The following is a 15,549-nucleotide window of genomic DNA, read 5'->3' on the forward strand; positions in this document are numbered from 1 at the left end:
GATATTGGTAACAGCAAGAGTCAAGAGATGAGAACTACAGTGAAAGATACAATAATGTTAGGATAGGATAGGACTATGAAGATTACAGAAAAATGCTGGATTTTTTGGTACTCTATTGCAAGGATTACAGGCTTTTGTAATAAACTGCTGTTGACTCCAGGGTTCACATGTAAGCACTGCCCATTTCTTTTGGCTCTTCTTCCAACCTAATTAGGAGAAGGACTCCTCAAACAAGCTCAGCGCTACTTATTTATTTATTAAGAAAATATTTCCTTGTCTTATGCCTAGTTTTGTTTGCTCTGTGTGATCATGCTGTTATTCAAGCACACTCTGCAGAGACAGAAGCTCAATACATTGGGGCAGTCTTGCATGATTGTCATTTAACCACTGGCATCTCCCCAACTATTGATCTGATGTCCCAGGACTGTACTCAGTTCCTCTAGTCCTCAGTATTATGATGAAAGACTTTCTTCAGCTATTTTCAGTGCTCTAGTCTTCCATCTTCTCCTTTTGCATGACTTGAGAAGTGCAGGAACAGTTACCTCTGCCAAAGTTCCATGTGGAATAGTGATTTCCTATGGCGGAAAAATATGCTCTGCATAGTAATTACTGTTAAGTCAAGTCCATTTAATCTGCACAATGACTTCCATTGTCTTTGCAGTATGAGGAATTTGGGAGGCCTAGTCCTCTCCCAAGTGTGTAGGATGACAGTCTTAAGGAGCATAGAGGTGTGAGAAATGTTAAATTGCTTACTTATATACCCAATATAAGTAAGTATTTGGCATCGTGGGTGCACAGATAGAAGGATGGAATATAGGCTGCAGTTTCTCATGAATATCAAGTCTAGCTATGATGTAGACATGGGATAATCATTATATAGCTTTCCTATTTCCCTTTATTAACTTTGCCCTACATACTTTCTTGAACCTCTAGGCAATTTTCCCCTCCCTTTTAGCTTGTGTTGGAAGTATGTAAAATTGCAGCAAGTACCCTTATTTTTACACCATTTTCCTTCTATTTTCATTGAATCATAGAACTGTTTGGGTTGGAAGGGACCTTAAAGATCATCCAGTTCTAACCCCCCTGCCATGGGCAGGGACACCTTCCACCAGATCAGGTTGCCCAAATCCCAATTCCAGGGATTGTGCATCCATCCACAGCTTCTCTGGGCAACCTGTTCAAGAGCCTCACTGCCTTCATAGTGAAGAAATTCTTCCTAACATCTATTCTGTATCTCCCCTTTTTTAGTGTAAAGCCATTATCCCTTGTTCTGACACTACACTTCCTGAAGAGTCCCTCTTCAGCTTTTCAGATCTTCCACCTGACACACAAAATGGAAGACTTCATGTGGTTTTCTTTGAAGAGAGCCACACCATGGTTTTAAAATTAGTCAGATCTATAAAGTCTGTCACACCATGAACACAGTTTAACTTCACCTTCCTCTACCTTTCAGTATTCAGTCAACTAGTTTTTTCTTTCCATCTTCAAAAGTGGTCATTTCTACTTTTTGTACGGTTCCAGCCACCGCTACTGTTTCAGGAGCGAGTGTGGCAGAGGAAAAGGAGGCTGTAATGCTTGGGTACCTGTGAAAACACTTATCACAAAACTGGTGAATTGTATATATTTTAGTTTCAAAACTTGCTCTTTAGTGTTATTAGGAAGCTCTCCTAACTGATGTTTTTAGGAAAAAACAGGAAAAAAGGTCCATCCATTAAACTCAATGTTGGACATTCCTTTATTACTTTCCCCTTCTCCAGTTTTCTTTCTGTTTACATGGGCTGAAATCTAAAGATTTTAATTCTTTATTTAAATTTTGCCATAGCTTTCCTGTTGTGGTTTGACCTTTTGCGAAGATCTTAGACCACAGTTTGAAATCCTATACCAGAGTTTGAAAAGCACTGTTTGGAAAATATTTAGACTTCAGTTTTGTTTTGGTCTTTTTATGGAGTTAAAGAACTGATGGGTCCAAGTTCATGGATTTCAGCTTTTTGGAACAGGACTGTTTCCAGTGAAGTATGTTAGTGCAACTCCAAGTAGGACATGTCAGCTCCTGAGGACAATATATTGGTTCAAAAATCAGCAAAATAGCTTAATTTGTTTCAAAATTCTCCACCGTCTTTTCCAGATCCTGATGTTATGGATGGTAGAGGAATATAACTTGTAAAACCCTTATATATTTAGATGAGATACAGATTTGGCATCTGTAGATCTTTAGTTCACACTTGCTGCATCATTACCTTCCAGATCCCTGCTGCTGCCCAGTCCAGTTCCGTAAAAGCATTGCACCTGCTCATTTTTTGTCCTTTCCTTGTAGCCATTGCTGCGGAATTAAAAAATAAAAAAAATCCAACTCTACATCAGGAATCCTAGGCAAAAATATATCTTTTGATTTCATATGAAGTAGCATAAAGATATTACTATCATCTATAAAATTAGACCATAAATGCCCATAATAGCAGTAGAACATACCATACTAAGCTATCAGTGATCAAAGTTCAATCAGTGACCTAGATGCAGTATTCTACTGTGATGGAAGCAAGAGAACTTCTCTGGAGACTTACATCTGAAGGTATCCATTAAATTGTACATTGTCCAAAATGCATCTTCTAGCTATTACTTTAGAACACCCAATATATTACAGAGTCTTCATCACTGATTATTCAGAAGGAATCTCCAATTGCTGTGCTACAGTTCTCTGAGCAGCAACCTTTCCTGCTAGGTGACAATATTTGACCAAAAAAGTTGGGGTTTTCCCCTTAAAAAAATAAAAGAAAACCCTAGAAATAAAGGCAATTGCTTCTGTAAGCAATTTCTAAGTTTGTCTTAGACATGCTGCAGATGGAAAACAGTTACTCGGTACTGCACAGTTAGTCCACTGAGGTTAATTAGTGAGCTGTCAGGTTTTGTAGGAGCCAAGAAGCAATGAGAAGTAATCTAGAGTTTGGATTGAATATTCTGTCTCTTGTACAGATTTGTAAATGGAGTTTTACCATTAACCGTGCAAAGAGTGCTATGTTTCTTTCTTTAAAGAAATTTGCTGTTTGGAAACAATCTCAGCAGTACATTAAAATGCTGTGTTACAGCGTTGACCTACCACGTTATCACTAATAAGTGATCCTTCACGAGTCAAGAGCTGAGGATTTAATTGCCAACTTCAGGGATTCTCATTTTGTTCAGTTTTCAGTCTCTAAGTTAGGGTCCATATTCCAGAACTACAGTCCTTTTGACTCGTGTCCTCTGTATCTCTAGCTGATGAAATATTGTAGAGGTTTACCACGCATGCACCCAGAGCATATGACAAATCTTTGTGGCTGGTATTTGTAGGGCAGATTATTGCTTCTGACTGGTGGGAAAAGCATGAAGAGGGTGCTGTTGACTGGGTGTTGACATGCTACTGATGAGGGTGCTTTGGCAGGGAGGGCACTGCAGCTCCTACAGGTAGGCATAGGCACAGGTGAGAAACTGAGCTGTTGCTGAGCAGTGAGCAATTCCCAGGTGCTGCCAACCTGGAGCCAGGAGAGTAGAAAAGCAGCTTTGCTGAGATGGTGTGTGTTGGGAGGCAGGAAATAAGTGTGTGTTCCTAGCTCTGCTGTTGTTGTGAGACTGTAGCCATACCCAGCCTCCCCCCTTGTAACTCTCTTTCCTGCCCCATGGGGCTGTTGTCTTCTGTGCAACATTTGTAAGTTTGCAGCTATTTTTCAATACCTGTTTACCTACAGCATCTAACTGAACATCCAAGTTTCAGCTGAGCTGCCAAGTTAGAAACAATCTTGTCTTGCCTGTCAACATTAAGCAAGTGCGAGGGGTGGGAGAGCCTTGAGCAGAGGACTTTGGCTTGGATTTCTTTTTTTTCAATTTTATTCAGTTTTCTTAGCACTTAAATGGTTCCCATCTGAGTTGTGAGGAAGAGAGATGATGAGATAATTGCAGCATAGACTGATGTTGTGAGATAATAAGGTGAAAAGATAAGGTGACACCGCACAGCATCTTTTAATTGCTTCATATATTCGCTGTTAACATATATTCAAGCAATTGGAGACTTGCCTTGGCTGAGCTTCTGTCCCAGAAGCCATGCCTTGCATTTCACCACTGGCTCACTCTGTCACTGTTGGTGGGCCTATGAGGTACTACATTGGAAGTTTGTGTTCTTGTGGTGGAAAAATGTGCAAATAAATAGCGTGCTTTACTCAATCTCTCCTTATCAGCTTTTTTTCCAACCTCACCTGAACTGCTCCCTTTGCCAGAACTGAAACCGCATGTGTGAGAGGCGATGGACTTAAACTAGTGGTGCATTAATTCAAACATTAATAGCGTGTGAGCAAAGAATTTTCAAAAGGGTTGGTAAATTACATGTTCAGAGAGGCCTTGTACAGATAGGATGAAGAATGTCTCGGTGTTTTCAGAGCAACAAACAAGCCCTTTTGGTTCTTCTCCAAGAGGAGTAGCACCAAGGCGTGTGTTGGCAGTTTGCTTGCTCTGGACTCCAAAAGAATGCTTGGTTTGCAAAATTTTCTTTTTTTTTTTTTTTTTTTGTATTTTCCAGTTATGAATTCCACGTGAAACCTAAAAACCCGCTTGGTGAAGGTCCAAGTAGCAATGTTGTGTCTTTCAGTACGGAATCAGGTAAGAACTTCCAAAAGTCTGCTGACTGTGATTTACAGTGGCTCTTGTATCCATGTTGGTGGACCAACTTTAATTGGTTTTAACTTGCTTCATTTTGTATGCTTGGTCTTGCTCTTGGAGATCTTTTCAATCTCCAGATAGTTTGTTTTTTGTTTTTTGTTTTGTTTTGTTTTGTTTTGTTTTGTTTTTACTACTCAGCCTGTTACATTAATGGCTGGAAGGTCAGCCTGAGATCACAGCTCCATTGTGTGAGGGTGTAAGATGGCCAGACTGCAGGAAAAAAGGCAGGAACACAGAGATTCTGGCATTCCCTATGAAGAAATTAACTTTATCCTTAAAGAAAGCCCCTTCATTTAGGATTCATATTTCTGACCTTTTTGTGTCTATTGAACTCGTTAATATGTTCTGGATAGGAAACAAAGTTTTTCTGGGGGCTGGTATGTTTATAAGCACTCTTTCTACTTGTACAAAAAAGCTGTTTGTAATAGTACTGTCTTTAGACTGAAAAGAGGATTGAGAAATAGTAGCTGGAAAAGTTGATGTCCTGGTATGTCTTCATCCATCCTTCTTACTCTCCTGTGAAACTGTTAAAGAGGTATTTACGAGTCCATTTTGACCATTGGTTGGTTCCCAATCTTAAGTCCTAGCTGACTCAAAGGTGAGAATCAGAGAATGCCTGTGCTTTCTGTGTTTGAGTTCACAGTGAGGCTAACTGGCTAACTACATTCAACTTAATGACTCTGTACAAACCAGGTATCTTCTTTTGTGTAGAAGTGTTTATTATTTGATACACTTAAGGAACCTATTCAACACCAAATGGGTGTAGCCTGCTTAAAAGGACTTTGTTGATCTGCATTTTGAGCCAGGTGTAATAATATAATAGTCCTGATCTAGTGCTCAGTCACTGATGGATGGATGAGAGTTTTGGCTGAGCAAGGGATTAGACAGGGAGGAGTTCAGATGAAGCCACACATTGAAAAACTGTGAATACACTCTTTGTAACCTGGATTGTTAAAATTAAAACAATGTTTATGCCAAGTGCAATTTTCATTAATGACAAGGCTTACATTCTGTCTCCTATTTAGCTCGGCCAAATTAAGCAGTCAAATTTATTTTTTCTTAATTGCACACATCAATTTCTCACTTTTGGGCTTTCTAACCAAGTTTTGTGTAGCAAGCATTACAGAAGTGTCCTTTTTTTTTCCCCAGGTTTTTGACAGTGTAATTAAAAAAAAGGTGGGGGTTGCAAAGGCAATGGAATTGGGTTTTACTGGCAACTGTTTTAAACTTCTGTCTTTACTAGAACCCAGTTTGAATCCAGGGTCCCAAAAGTAACATTTTTAAAAGCTCGTTGATGCTGTAGTTTCACACCATAACACGAGAAATTACTTTTGTTAATTTGATACAAAAGTGAACTTTGCTTCCAAAACACTGTGTTTCACAAATTACAGCTGACATCAGCTGTAGAAAATTACTTACCAGTGCTTTTCCATTGGAGTATTGGGAAAGTTAATTTTATGGTGTCTGATTGAATGTTTGTTTCTTTCCACAGCGGACCCAAGAGTGAGTGAGCCAATTTCAAGTAAGATTATTATGTATATTATAATGTCCTCTGATCAGATTTTTTTCAGAAATAAAATAGCATAATTTTAATGGTGGGATTCTGTACTGCACCAGTTAAATGAACTGTGGAATCAAACAGCCTTTACACATGATTTCCTTCTTTCCACCCATATTTCTTGTAAGGAATCCATGCCAGGCTACTTGTTTACCTGAGCAGAATGCAATCAATGTGATGTGGTTCTCCCATGGCAGCTGGGATGGCTTCAAACCAATGTACACGAATGAGACAAGGACAGCGTCATATTTTCTGTCTTGTTTTTAAGTCAAAAGAAAGCTCTGCAAAATGAATAAGCTATTTCACACCTTTTAAGTGAGTTACAGAACACAACTCAGAGGATACTATTTATCTGCCATTGTGTTTTAGAAAAAAAAATCTGCTTTAGAAAAAAAAAATCTGAAGGCTTGATTCAGCTCTGTTTTAGGCCACTTACAAGGCTCTTGCTGTCTTCGGTAGGAGGTAGACTGAGCTTTTGAAGGATAGCTGAGATCCATTCAAGCAAAGTGGTCTGCTTTTTGCATTTGTAGAGGACTTGACAAAAAAACTGAGACCCCATTTATTTCCACGTAATTCATGACACTTAATTTTTATGCAAATTCTTAATCACATATGGTTTGCTGCAAGTTGACTGTCCTGTCTTGAATCCACTGAGAAACAGTGACTGTATCACATAACTTTGTAAATGAACATTTTGCCCACACACATTGTCCCCCTAAGAAAGTAAGAGTGAGCTTATTCCAAACTGGCTCCACTGACACACAGAGCAGAAGCAGTTCACTACATCAATCACATCTGCGCACTCCAGTGCTTCCTTGAAATACCTTTCATGTTCAAAATGCAGCTAATTCTGAACTATTGATATATTTCATGGTGCATTCTGCTGCATGGAGGTTTCTAATTCTATTCATTTGAATGTATTTGTTGTAAATAATTTTATATGCATCGTCTATACTTCAGCTTCTTCCTTTCTTGCAGTGGGAAAGGACGCTATCTGGACTGAAATCCCATTCAATTCTGACACCTATTCAGAATGCAAAGGGAAACAGTATGTAAAGAGGACTTGGTATAAGAAGTTTGTAGGTGTGCAGCTGTGTAACTCCTTGAGATACAAGATATACCTCAGCGATTCACTTACAGGTAAGAGAGATTCATGTCAGTGTTGTCCACATTTTATACTCCTCAAAAATACCATGGCTGCCAGAACTAAGAGGCTTATTAACAAGATGAGCTCTGCTGAAGTGTGATCAAGTATGTTTAATCTAATCACTAGACAGATAAGTCATAAATATTAGTCTGCTTGTGCTCAGTAGTCATTGACATGTTTGCTACTGAATTTTCAGACTCAAGAGTTACTTCTGTATGGTCATCGTCTGATCTGTTGGTATCCTGGGGGATCATACAAAAAAACTGGTAAAGATCAGATGTCTGCCAGTCAATAGCTTATATTGTAAAGGTGCCAAATCTGTATTTAAAACATAGCCTGGGATAGTTCTTAATAGAAGATTAGCACCTAAATTTAGACTAGAATTAGAGCTCAGTCATTCCCATCCCATTTGGTAAACATCTGGTTACTCTATTACTGTGGGGTTTATAAATACCTGACTACAACCCTAGTGAACAGGTTTTACTCACCTGCTTTGACATTCTTGTTTCCTTTTCACATTCCCCATTTCTGTTCATGATCTTGTTTTGTCTTCCTCCTTTTTCTTATATTTTACTGTTCTGTGTCTTAAGGTCATTAGAGAATGACGTGTCTAAGACTGGAATCAAGTGTCTAAGACTGGAATCTGTGTCTAAGCTGGGGAAAAAGCCTGTAAAAGTATTGTTTTTCAGTTAATTGATAGTTAAGCAGAACTTTGCATCTCACGTAGATTGTAAATGCTATATTTAGAAATATTTTAACTTCTTATAATCCCAGTTCCTGGCTTCCTTCAGCATGAGGTCTTTCATCAGAGCTGCACTGACAATTCTATTACCATGGCGTTAGTGCAGCATCCAGAGCACAGAGGGTGTAATACAGCTGTGTATGGGAAATGTCTTTGAGTGAAAGTTAGGTAGTACGTTCATCCCATTGTATTGAATTAACTAGGAGAGACTGTGACTGAAAGAATCAGCTTTCATAAACCAAAACTGCCCCAGCTCAGAGTGCAGCACCTCACAGGAGCAGGGCTCAGTGGTCTCTGTGTGTGGTAGCATGGAGTGAAAAGAGAACAGGGGGACTGCAGGACAGCCCGTGCCAACAGAACCGTAAGCTGCCTGGCCTTGCACCCACCACCATTCCCCCATGAGCAGACAAGGAAGGAAAGCCCTATCCTTAATAGTAAGTACAGTACCTCATATATAAATAATGTCTTGGCAATTATGTGAATAAGAAAGACAGTTTTGAACAGAGGTATCATTCATTCAGCTGGTGCTGTACTTAAGCAGCTGTGATCAAATGACAAAAGCTGGCAATGAGGCATAGCGTATCACAAAACTAGCCAGTACAGGAAATAGCAGTGCTAATATAGCAGGACTAGACTTCAGCTCTAAATCAAGTGAATTAACACCGCAGTGAAAGCTACTTCAATCTTAGAGTGAAAGCTTAATATAGCAGGAGCCCATTTTCCTGTTTTTGTTAGATTGTGTCTTGCTGGAAGGGTGGAGATTTAACTTGGCTGGGGAAGATCATGGTAGCCACATTGTATTCATTATACTTGCTAAGCCTGGTTCTTGCACTTGAATTCTTACAACCAGTGCTGGCCAGTTGTCGCAATATTGGAAGGAATTGAAATCCTCATGTAGGAGGAGCATGGTTCTATGCCCCCCCCCCCCCCCCTTCTTCCTAAGTGAGGCTGTCATGGCACAGGCCTCTAGATTAGAGTGGGAAAATATCCAATCTGAAGCCAAACTCTGTTCTCAAGTGTTTTTCACTGTCATACCTTGTCTCGTGGAGACCTGCAGAATTGTATCTGCTACTGCTAGCCAGCTCGGCAACATGCCAGTAGCAAAGGGCTATGCTGAGGTCTTAGTTCTAGGTTACACTGAAAATAGCTTCTAAAGTTTTACTATTTAAGCAGCATAATGATCTTGAAATTTGGGTGCAGTGTAGATGTGCTGTTGTATAAGGCAGCCAACAACAAGGTGTCTCTGCATGCTTGTTTTTAGCATAAAACTTCTATTGTTGCAGAATTCACAATGTATAAAATAAGAACGGTATCTAATTTTCTTAAGACGATCCATAAAGGAACGCTGAAAACAAACATTTCACTTTATGCCAGAATTGCTATTCCCAAAAGAAGATGAATCTAGTAATTTGCTAGTTAATATGTTAAGTGTGTTCCTTTATTGTGGAAAGAATTGTACAATAAGGATTTAATAGTCACTGAGATTGCTGCTAAGTTCTGTATAGCTATTGCTTGAATTATACATAGGGTATGCTGTGGGCCAGAAGACTGTGTGTACATCTGAAAGATACTGTTCCTGCGTTAGCCATAAAAATATCTGTTTTCTTCTGTCTCTGGTGAAGAAAAACTGATCTACATTACAAATGCCAGGATCGTTCTATAAACCAGCATCTACTGCTGACCTCATTTAACAGTCCTCCAGAGCAGTCACAATAAGCATGCCAGAAAATCAGCCCACCTAAAAAAAAAAAAAAAAAAAAAAAAAGTATTTATTGAGCAGAGGAAAAAAATAAATTCTATGTGTGACCTTCAACAGCCATGGGAAAAAAAAAAAAAAAAAAGGAGAAAAAAAAAACACATGCAGTTCTGGCAGCTTCAGTGTTCTTAATTTCAGTTCACAAATTTACCAAGAGTAACTCCCTCTGACCAGTTCTTGTATGGAAAAAAATGTTCCTGCAGCCAAAGCTAGACAGTAATAAATAATTTTCTAAAGCTAGACCAGAACTGCATGGACAGAGACCATCAACGAGGTAAGAATTTTTGGCAAAATATTGATCAGACCACAAAAACATGAGAGTGTTTATTGATAGGCTGCTGTTCTATTAATTGAACTTTAGGGAGTAGTATAAGCTACCTCACCATCTGTCAAACAGCCAGATTGGCACAGATTCAGGGCTACAGGAGACCCAACATCTAGTGAGTAACTAGACGTTCTGCTTAGCTTATGCCTAAATACTGAGTCTTTTTCTAAATAATTCCCACCTCTCCTTGGAACCTCACAACCCAAGGTTGGATGTACTAAGAAGTGCTGTGAAAGGAGGTTAGAAAAAATGGTGAGTTTATCTGAAAACATTTCCTGCCAGAGCCTGGGGAGAGAAGATGGCATGCTTTTCTCCATCTTCTGAGCTGAATTTTGCTAATTTACTGTTTGCAAATCATATCAGTAAGGAAAAATCACGCTCTGTCAAAACTGCTCCACTGTGAGTCCTCTTATCAAAAGGCTAAGGACAACCCATAATGTCAGCACACACTGCATTTGGCACTTGACACTTCATTTTCTACTCAGTTGCAGTCAAGGGTCCTGTTAAGCAATCCTGCAAAGGAACATATGGGCACGCTTCATGTTCTGGATAAGCAGTTGTTACACTGTGGTCACATATTGGTTAGTTAAAAGGTATCACTTATATGTTGGTATGTATTAAGAGATGGTCTATAAAGACATCTTTGAAAATACTGGGGGCTTTCTGACAGGGAACCAAACCTGTCTCCCATTAAAATTCCTAGCAAAACTCACCTCGTTTTTGATACAATCAGGATGAGGTTCTGGGTAATAACAGGACTTACATATGAAAAATAAGGAGGGGAAATATGCATCCAGGCATAGGTTTTGGCAGAGTGGGGTGCTTTTGTCAACAGCCATGAGCGCTGTACTTGCACTTAATGCTCAAATTACAGCTACAGATCCTGAGAGGTAAAGAATTGTAGCGTTTGCCTTGGCTTCCCACAGAGCTAAGTGTACAGACCTCTGGTGGTTTTAGCCCTCACTAAACTGCATTTGGATTTGTAACTTTGCTGCTCCTTTGCTTTCAGGACAATTTTATAACATAGGAGACCAGAGGGGCCATGGAGAAGATCACTGCCAATTTGTAGACTCGTTCTTAGATGGAAGGACAGGACAGCAAGAAGATCTACCAGTCAAAGATGGTAATTCCTTAAGAACGTCTCTGCAGCAAACCTTGGCAATTCCTTTGTTTGTCAGTTTTTTCCTGCCAGTGAAATCAGGGCCCACCAATGGGGTGGGCAATGGAGAGGGACTACCAGCTCTGCAGCCAGAAGGGAGTCAAGAAGATTCTGAAGATGAGCAAATGTCTTATTAAAAGAATGTTACGGCTCAGGTTCTGTTTGGTAGTAAACAGCCTCTCCTGTTTAAAACATTCCAGCGGATTATTCATATTCACATTTGGAATTACATAGTTAAACCCAAGCACAAATTTGAGTTTGCAGAGAGGCATGAACTGTTATGTTCAAACTAGCAAGGTTGATTTAAAATGCCATAAATCATCAGTTCAGCATTAAGCAGCTCTGTTTAGTGCTAATGAGAAACTAAAAATTATTACTGGAAAATATAATTCATGCTGCAGCAATTCTGAATACTCTAATTCAGACTGGGTGCACAGAGTTCCAGTCTAGTCTAAGCGGACAGGGGAGGAGGTGTCCTAAATGCAGCCATGACCTGCCTGGTTCTTTTTTCACATGTTGCTTAAGCTCCTTGAGTGTAAGCAACTTGTACTTCTGCCAGCTGAACCTCCGCCTTGCTTGTTTGCAGCATCCCTGGTGTGATTTATTCCATTCCCTTGTAAGAACATGGGCCGTACTGGTGGAGGTGTGCATGCTGAATGTGTAATGGAATATTTTGATGAGAAAAATATCAGAGTAGTTTTCAATACAGTGTCAGTGTGATGACCAAAACTTCCCGGATGTAGTGCTTCATTTATAAAACATCTTACAGTAGTATATAAATGCATTGTGGTAGGTGTGGTAGATTAAACTGAAGTACCTAAATTTTTTACAAGTTTTTCAGAAAACAGGTAATTAATCTGCAAAGTATTTTTGTATGTTTTAAAAAAGATTTTATAAATAGAAAAAAGTTCTCTATGCCATAAGCTACAAGACACACACAAAGCCAATTTGTTTTCAGTTACTGGATCTAATTGACTAGATGCATGAGATACGCTCATTTTTAGTTTAAAAAGCAAAAGAAAAACTAAAAAACAAAAACCAACAAAACAATCAAACAAAGGCACACACCCAAAACAAACCTGTAGCTTGTATTTCTAGTAAATGAACCAAACAGAGGAAAGAACAGACATACTGTCCATTGCTGCTCAGTTCTTCCCTGGTTGTGGCGAGCCGATTCAAACCAGGATTAACTACATTTATATTCAACCTGAAATGCAGAGAGGGAATCATGGTGTGTTGTGGTGTATTATTCACAGAAACGATTATTTTGGGTGTATGTTAGCAGGTGCTAGCATCTGTGTGCACATTTGCATGTGTTAGCCACTTGCACGCTTCTGATGGTCAGGTTGGATACAGCGTTAATTGCTCGCTTAGTTTTTAACTTCACGTTAATTGTTTGGATGGGAAGTGTGTATGTTGTCACAAAATAGATTTAAAGCAGAGGTTTGATCTTTCACCTGGGATATAGGGAAGATCGTGTGAAATAGCCCTGACTCAAGTTATTTAGGTTCACTGCAGTGTTAATGTTGCTGCAGGGGGGGACTATTGAATCATGGGGCCTTTGCAAGAAGCAGCAGCCTTGTGTTGAGAGAAGGCCCCGCAGCACCACAGGTGGGCAGGGGTGGCAGAGGGCATTTGCCTCTCCTGCCGGCACCACCCGGGGGTGAGGTGCTGAGAAAAGAAGGCTCAAGGGTGCCAGGTTTTCACCTCGGCCCTACTCTGGGCTGCAGTGGTCCCAGGCACTTCTGAAGGTGGTAGACAAACCGCAGTTGTTTCAGACTGCTCGTTAGTGTCAGGGCTGCAAGTAACCCTAGCTGTGGCAGATGGGCTAACAGCCTAGTGACTCTAACCATTAATTGAATCTTATGCAAACCCAACAGGGAAATCAAAAGAATGTACTCTTTTATGGTTTCATGCAAACAAAATTCTGTTCTCTGTTCTAGGATTTTTCAGGGCAGTTCGTCAGGAACCTGTCAAATTTGGAAAAATAGGCGGGGAGACTCGCATTAACTATGTTCGCTGGTACGAGTGTGGAACATCGATACCCGGGAAATGGTAGACGTAACGTGAACCTGGTGAAAAGACCCAGCACTAACCATCCCTCCAACTGCCCAACCCAGCTCAAAGGTGGAAATGTATGGTATGCCTGTCACTTAAACAAGTTTGCTGATGTGTAAGGTTTATACAAGTCTAATGCCAATACTGCATTAATTGTGTAATAGCATAGGCTGCTTACTGTAGTTATCCAGTTTTACAAATTTTAGATTTTTTAAAAAAAATAAAAAGGCGGCTAGGGACATGGTGTAGGATAATGTGTAGGGAAGCTGGCTCCCTATTCTTGAGGTATGGTTTATATGGTATTTTAAAAGATACAGTGTGTATATTATTTATCACAATGTTGTAATAAATGTTTAAGGCACAGTTATGGTAAAGCTGGTCATGGAATGCAGTGTGTGTTAGTTTTTAAATATTCACTGGTCTTATTATAATGTAAGTGCTATAAGCTATCTGTCCAGATAAATCTGTAATGTCTCCCTCTTCGTAAATTATAGAAAAGACCCTACAATTTTTAATATCCTGCACCCAGTAAACTTGAAGCGCTTTCTCCTTACATGTACAAACAGTTTATACTCGTGCCTAAACACTGAAGCAGGTTTATAGTACGTGCAGCTTTAAACAATCAGGTTAGTATTTTTTTTCCGTATTTTTTTCCATATTTGTTTTCAAATGCAAGCTTCACCTCCAGCAAAACAGTATGATCAGCCTATGACTAAGGAGTTAGAACTGTTACCCAATAACTTGGCAGTGGTTTGCTTTACTCTAATTAAAGCAGACAGGTACATACATACACTGAATAATAATAATAAAAAAATAATAATAACTAAACTGGACTCCATTGCCGTGGCTTTTCATGAAAATGTAAGTTTTCAGAGAAACTTCATGGTTCAAAAACCAAGTGTATGTATAGTGCAAGGAGGGTTTGGAAAGATAAGTGAAATGGAAAAAAATAAGCTAGTCATAACAGCATAATCAGGTTTATTAAAAAAAAAAAGAGAGAAAAAATGCTTTAAAACATTGTTTGTTGGGGACAAATGGGAAATAGTGATATCTAAACTTTTAAAAGTGCTTTACAGCAGTTAAAACCTCTCCCAAAGCTATTGTTGTACTGCTTGAACATTTATGAACTAAATAAAGAGATGTAGTTTTTTTTAAAAAGTGTTATTCATTACATTATTAATGTATTGAAAAAAAAAATGAACAGGAACACCCAGATATATATAAGTAGAAATAGTCATTTATAGAAAATGCCTTATAAAGTACATTGCAGGTACACTGTACGCCTAATAAAATATTTTTTAATCAAGTGTTTTTCATTGTTTTACATGAAAGCAAGTATTAGTTTCTGTGGCAACTGTTATTATTACAGGAAGCAGTTCATTCTAGAACAGGACCTTGTTAAATAGTTTGATGAGCACCTGAAGTGTTAGGTCTGACAAGCACCACCAGCAGTAATTACACATTACAGCTTACTGGGTAAATCCGTGCCTGATATGAAAGCAACAGTATTTAAGAACGCTGAAGGTAGGAATGGTTTTGCTCACTTTATTTCCTAATTTGTCTTTATGGGAGTTCAAGCAGTGTGATCCAGTTCATTTTTTTGTTTCCTACTCTTTAGTTTTATGTATTCCTAGAATCCATAAGATGGAAAATAGTTCTAAGAGAATGTTTTGCCCATTGCTGTTTATTGAATTTTTTACAGCTCTTGATCTGCCTTTTCTTGGCGTAACATTCAGTCACTAGCATTGCGCTCCCAGGTTTTTCTGGGTGGCAAAGAACTTGTGCTAAGTTGTTCCTTTTTGAGAGTTCTTCATTTAAAATATGGATTTGGCTTAATCTTTCAAGTAATAAACCGGTTCTTCCCCCTGCCCTTGTTAAAATGAAAGTGGTAAGAGGTTAGTTCTAAGATTTTATATATTAGTTCTTATTCATTTAGTAAAAGAGTTACTTGGCAATTAATTAATAATAGTAGTGCAAAAACATCTACTACTGCACAGTCTCTGCAAAAGCAATCTATTCACATTTCTCCATTTACTCACCTAAAAATCTGTCTCTTGAGTTACAGACCTGAGCACCACTGATCTTTTTCTACATAAGTGGGCACGCTAGGTGTGCAGTTGT

General features: G+C 39.0%; 1 protein-coding gene across 50 annotated transcripts in view; it reads left to right on the forward strand.

Moving 5' to 3' along the window:
* Positions 1-14,734, forward strand: part of ABI3BP (ABI family member 3 binding protein) — a 172,131-nt gene extending 157,397 nt beyond the window's left edge. For all 50 annotated transcript variants that reach the window (XM_080563086.1, XM_080563087.1, XM_080563100.1 and 47 more), the window contains 5 exons: positions 4,544-4,623; positions 6,176-6,205; positions 7,220-7,381; positions 11,221-11,334; positions 13,314-14,734. In XM_080563086.1, coding sequence (XP_080419212.1) covers positions 4,544-4,623; positions 6,176-6,205; positions 7,220-7,381; positions 11,221-11,334; positions 13,314-13,429 — 502 coding nt within the window. In that variant the 3' untranslated portion in view covers positions 13,430-14,734. The remainder of the gene's footprint in view (positions 1-4,543; positions 4,624-6,175; positions 6,206-7,219; positions 7,382-11,220; positions 11,335-13,313) is intronic.
* Positions 14,735-15,549: the final 815 nt, after the last annotated feature.

The sequence above is a fragment of the Anser brachyrhynchus genome (assembly GCF_964034855.1).
Source record: "Anser brachyrhynchus genome assembly, chromosome: 1".
NCBI lineage: Eukaryota > Metazoa > Chordata > Aves > Anseriformes > Anatidae > Anser > Anser brachyrhynchus.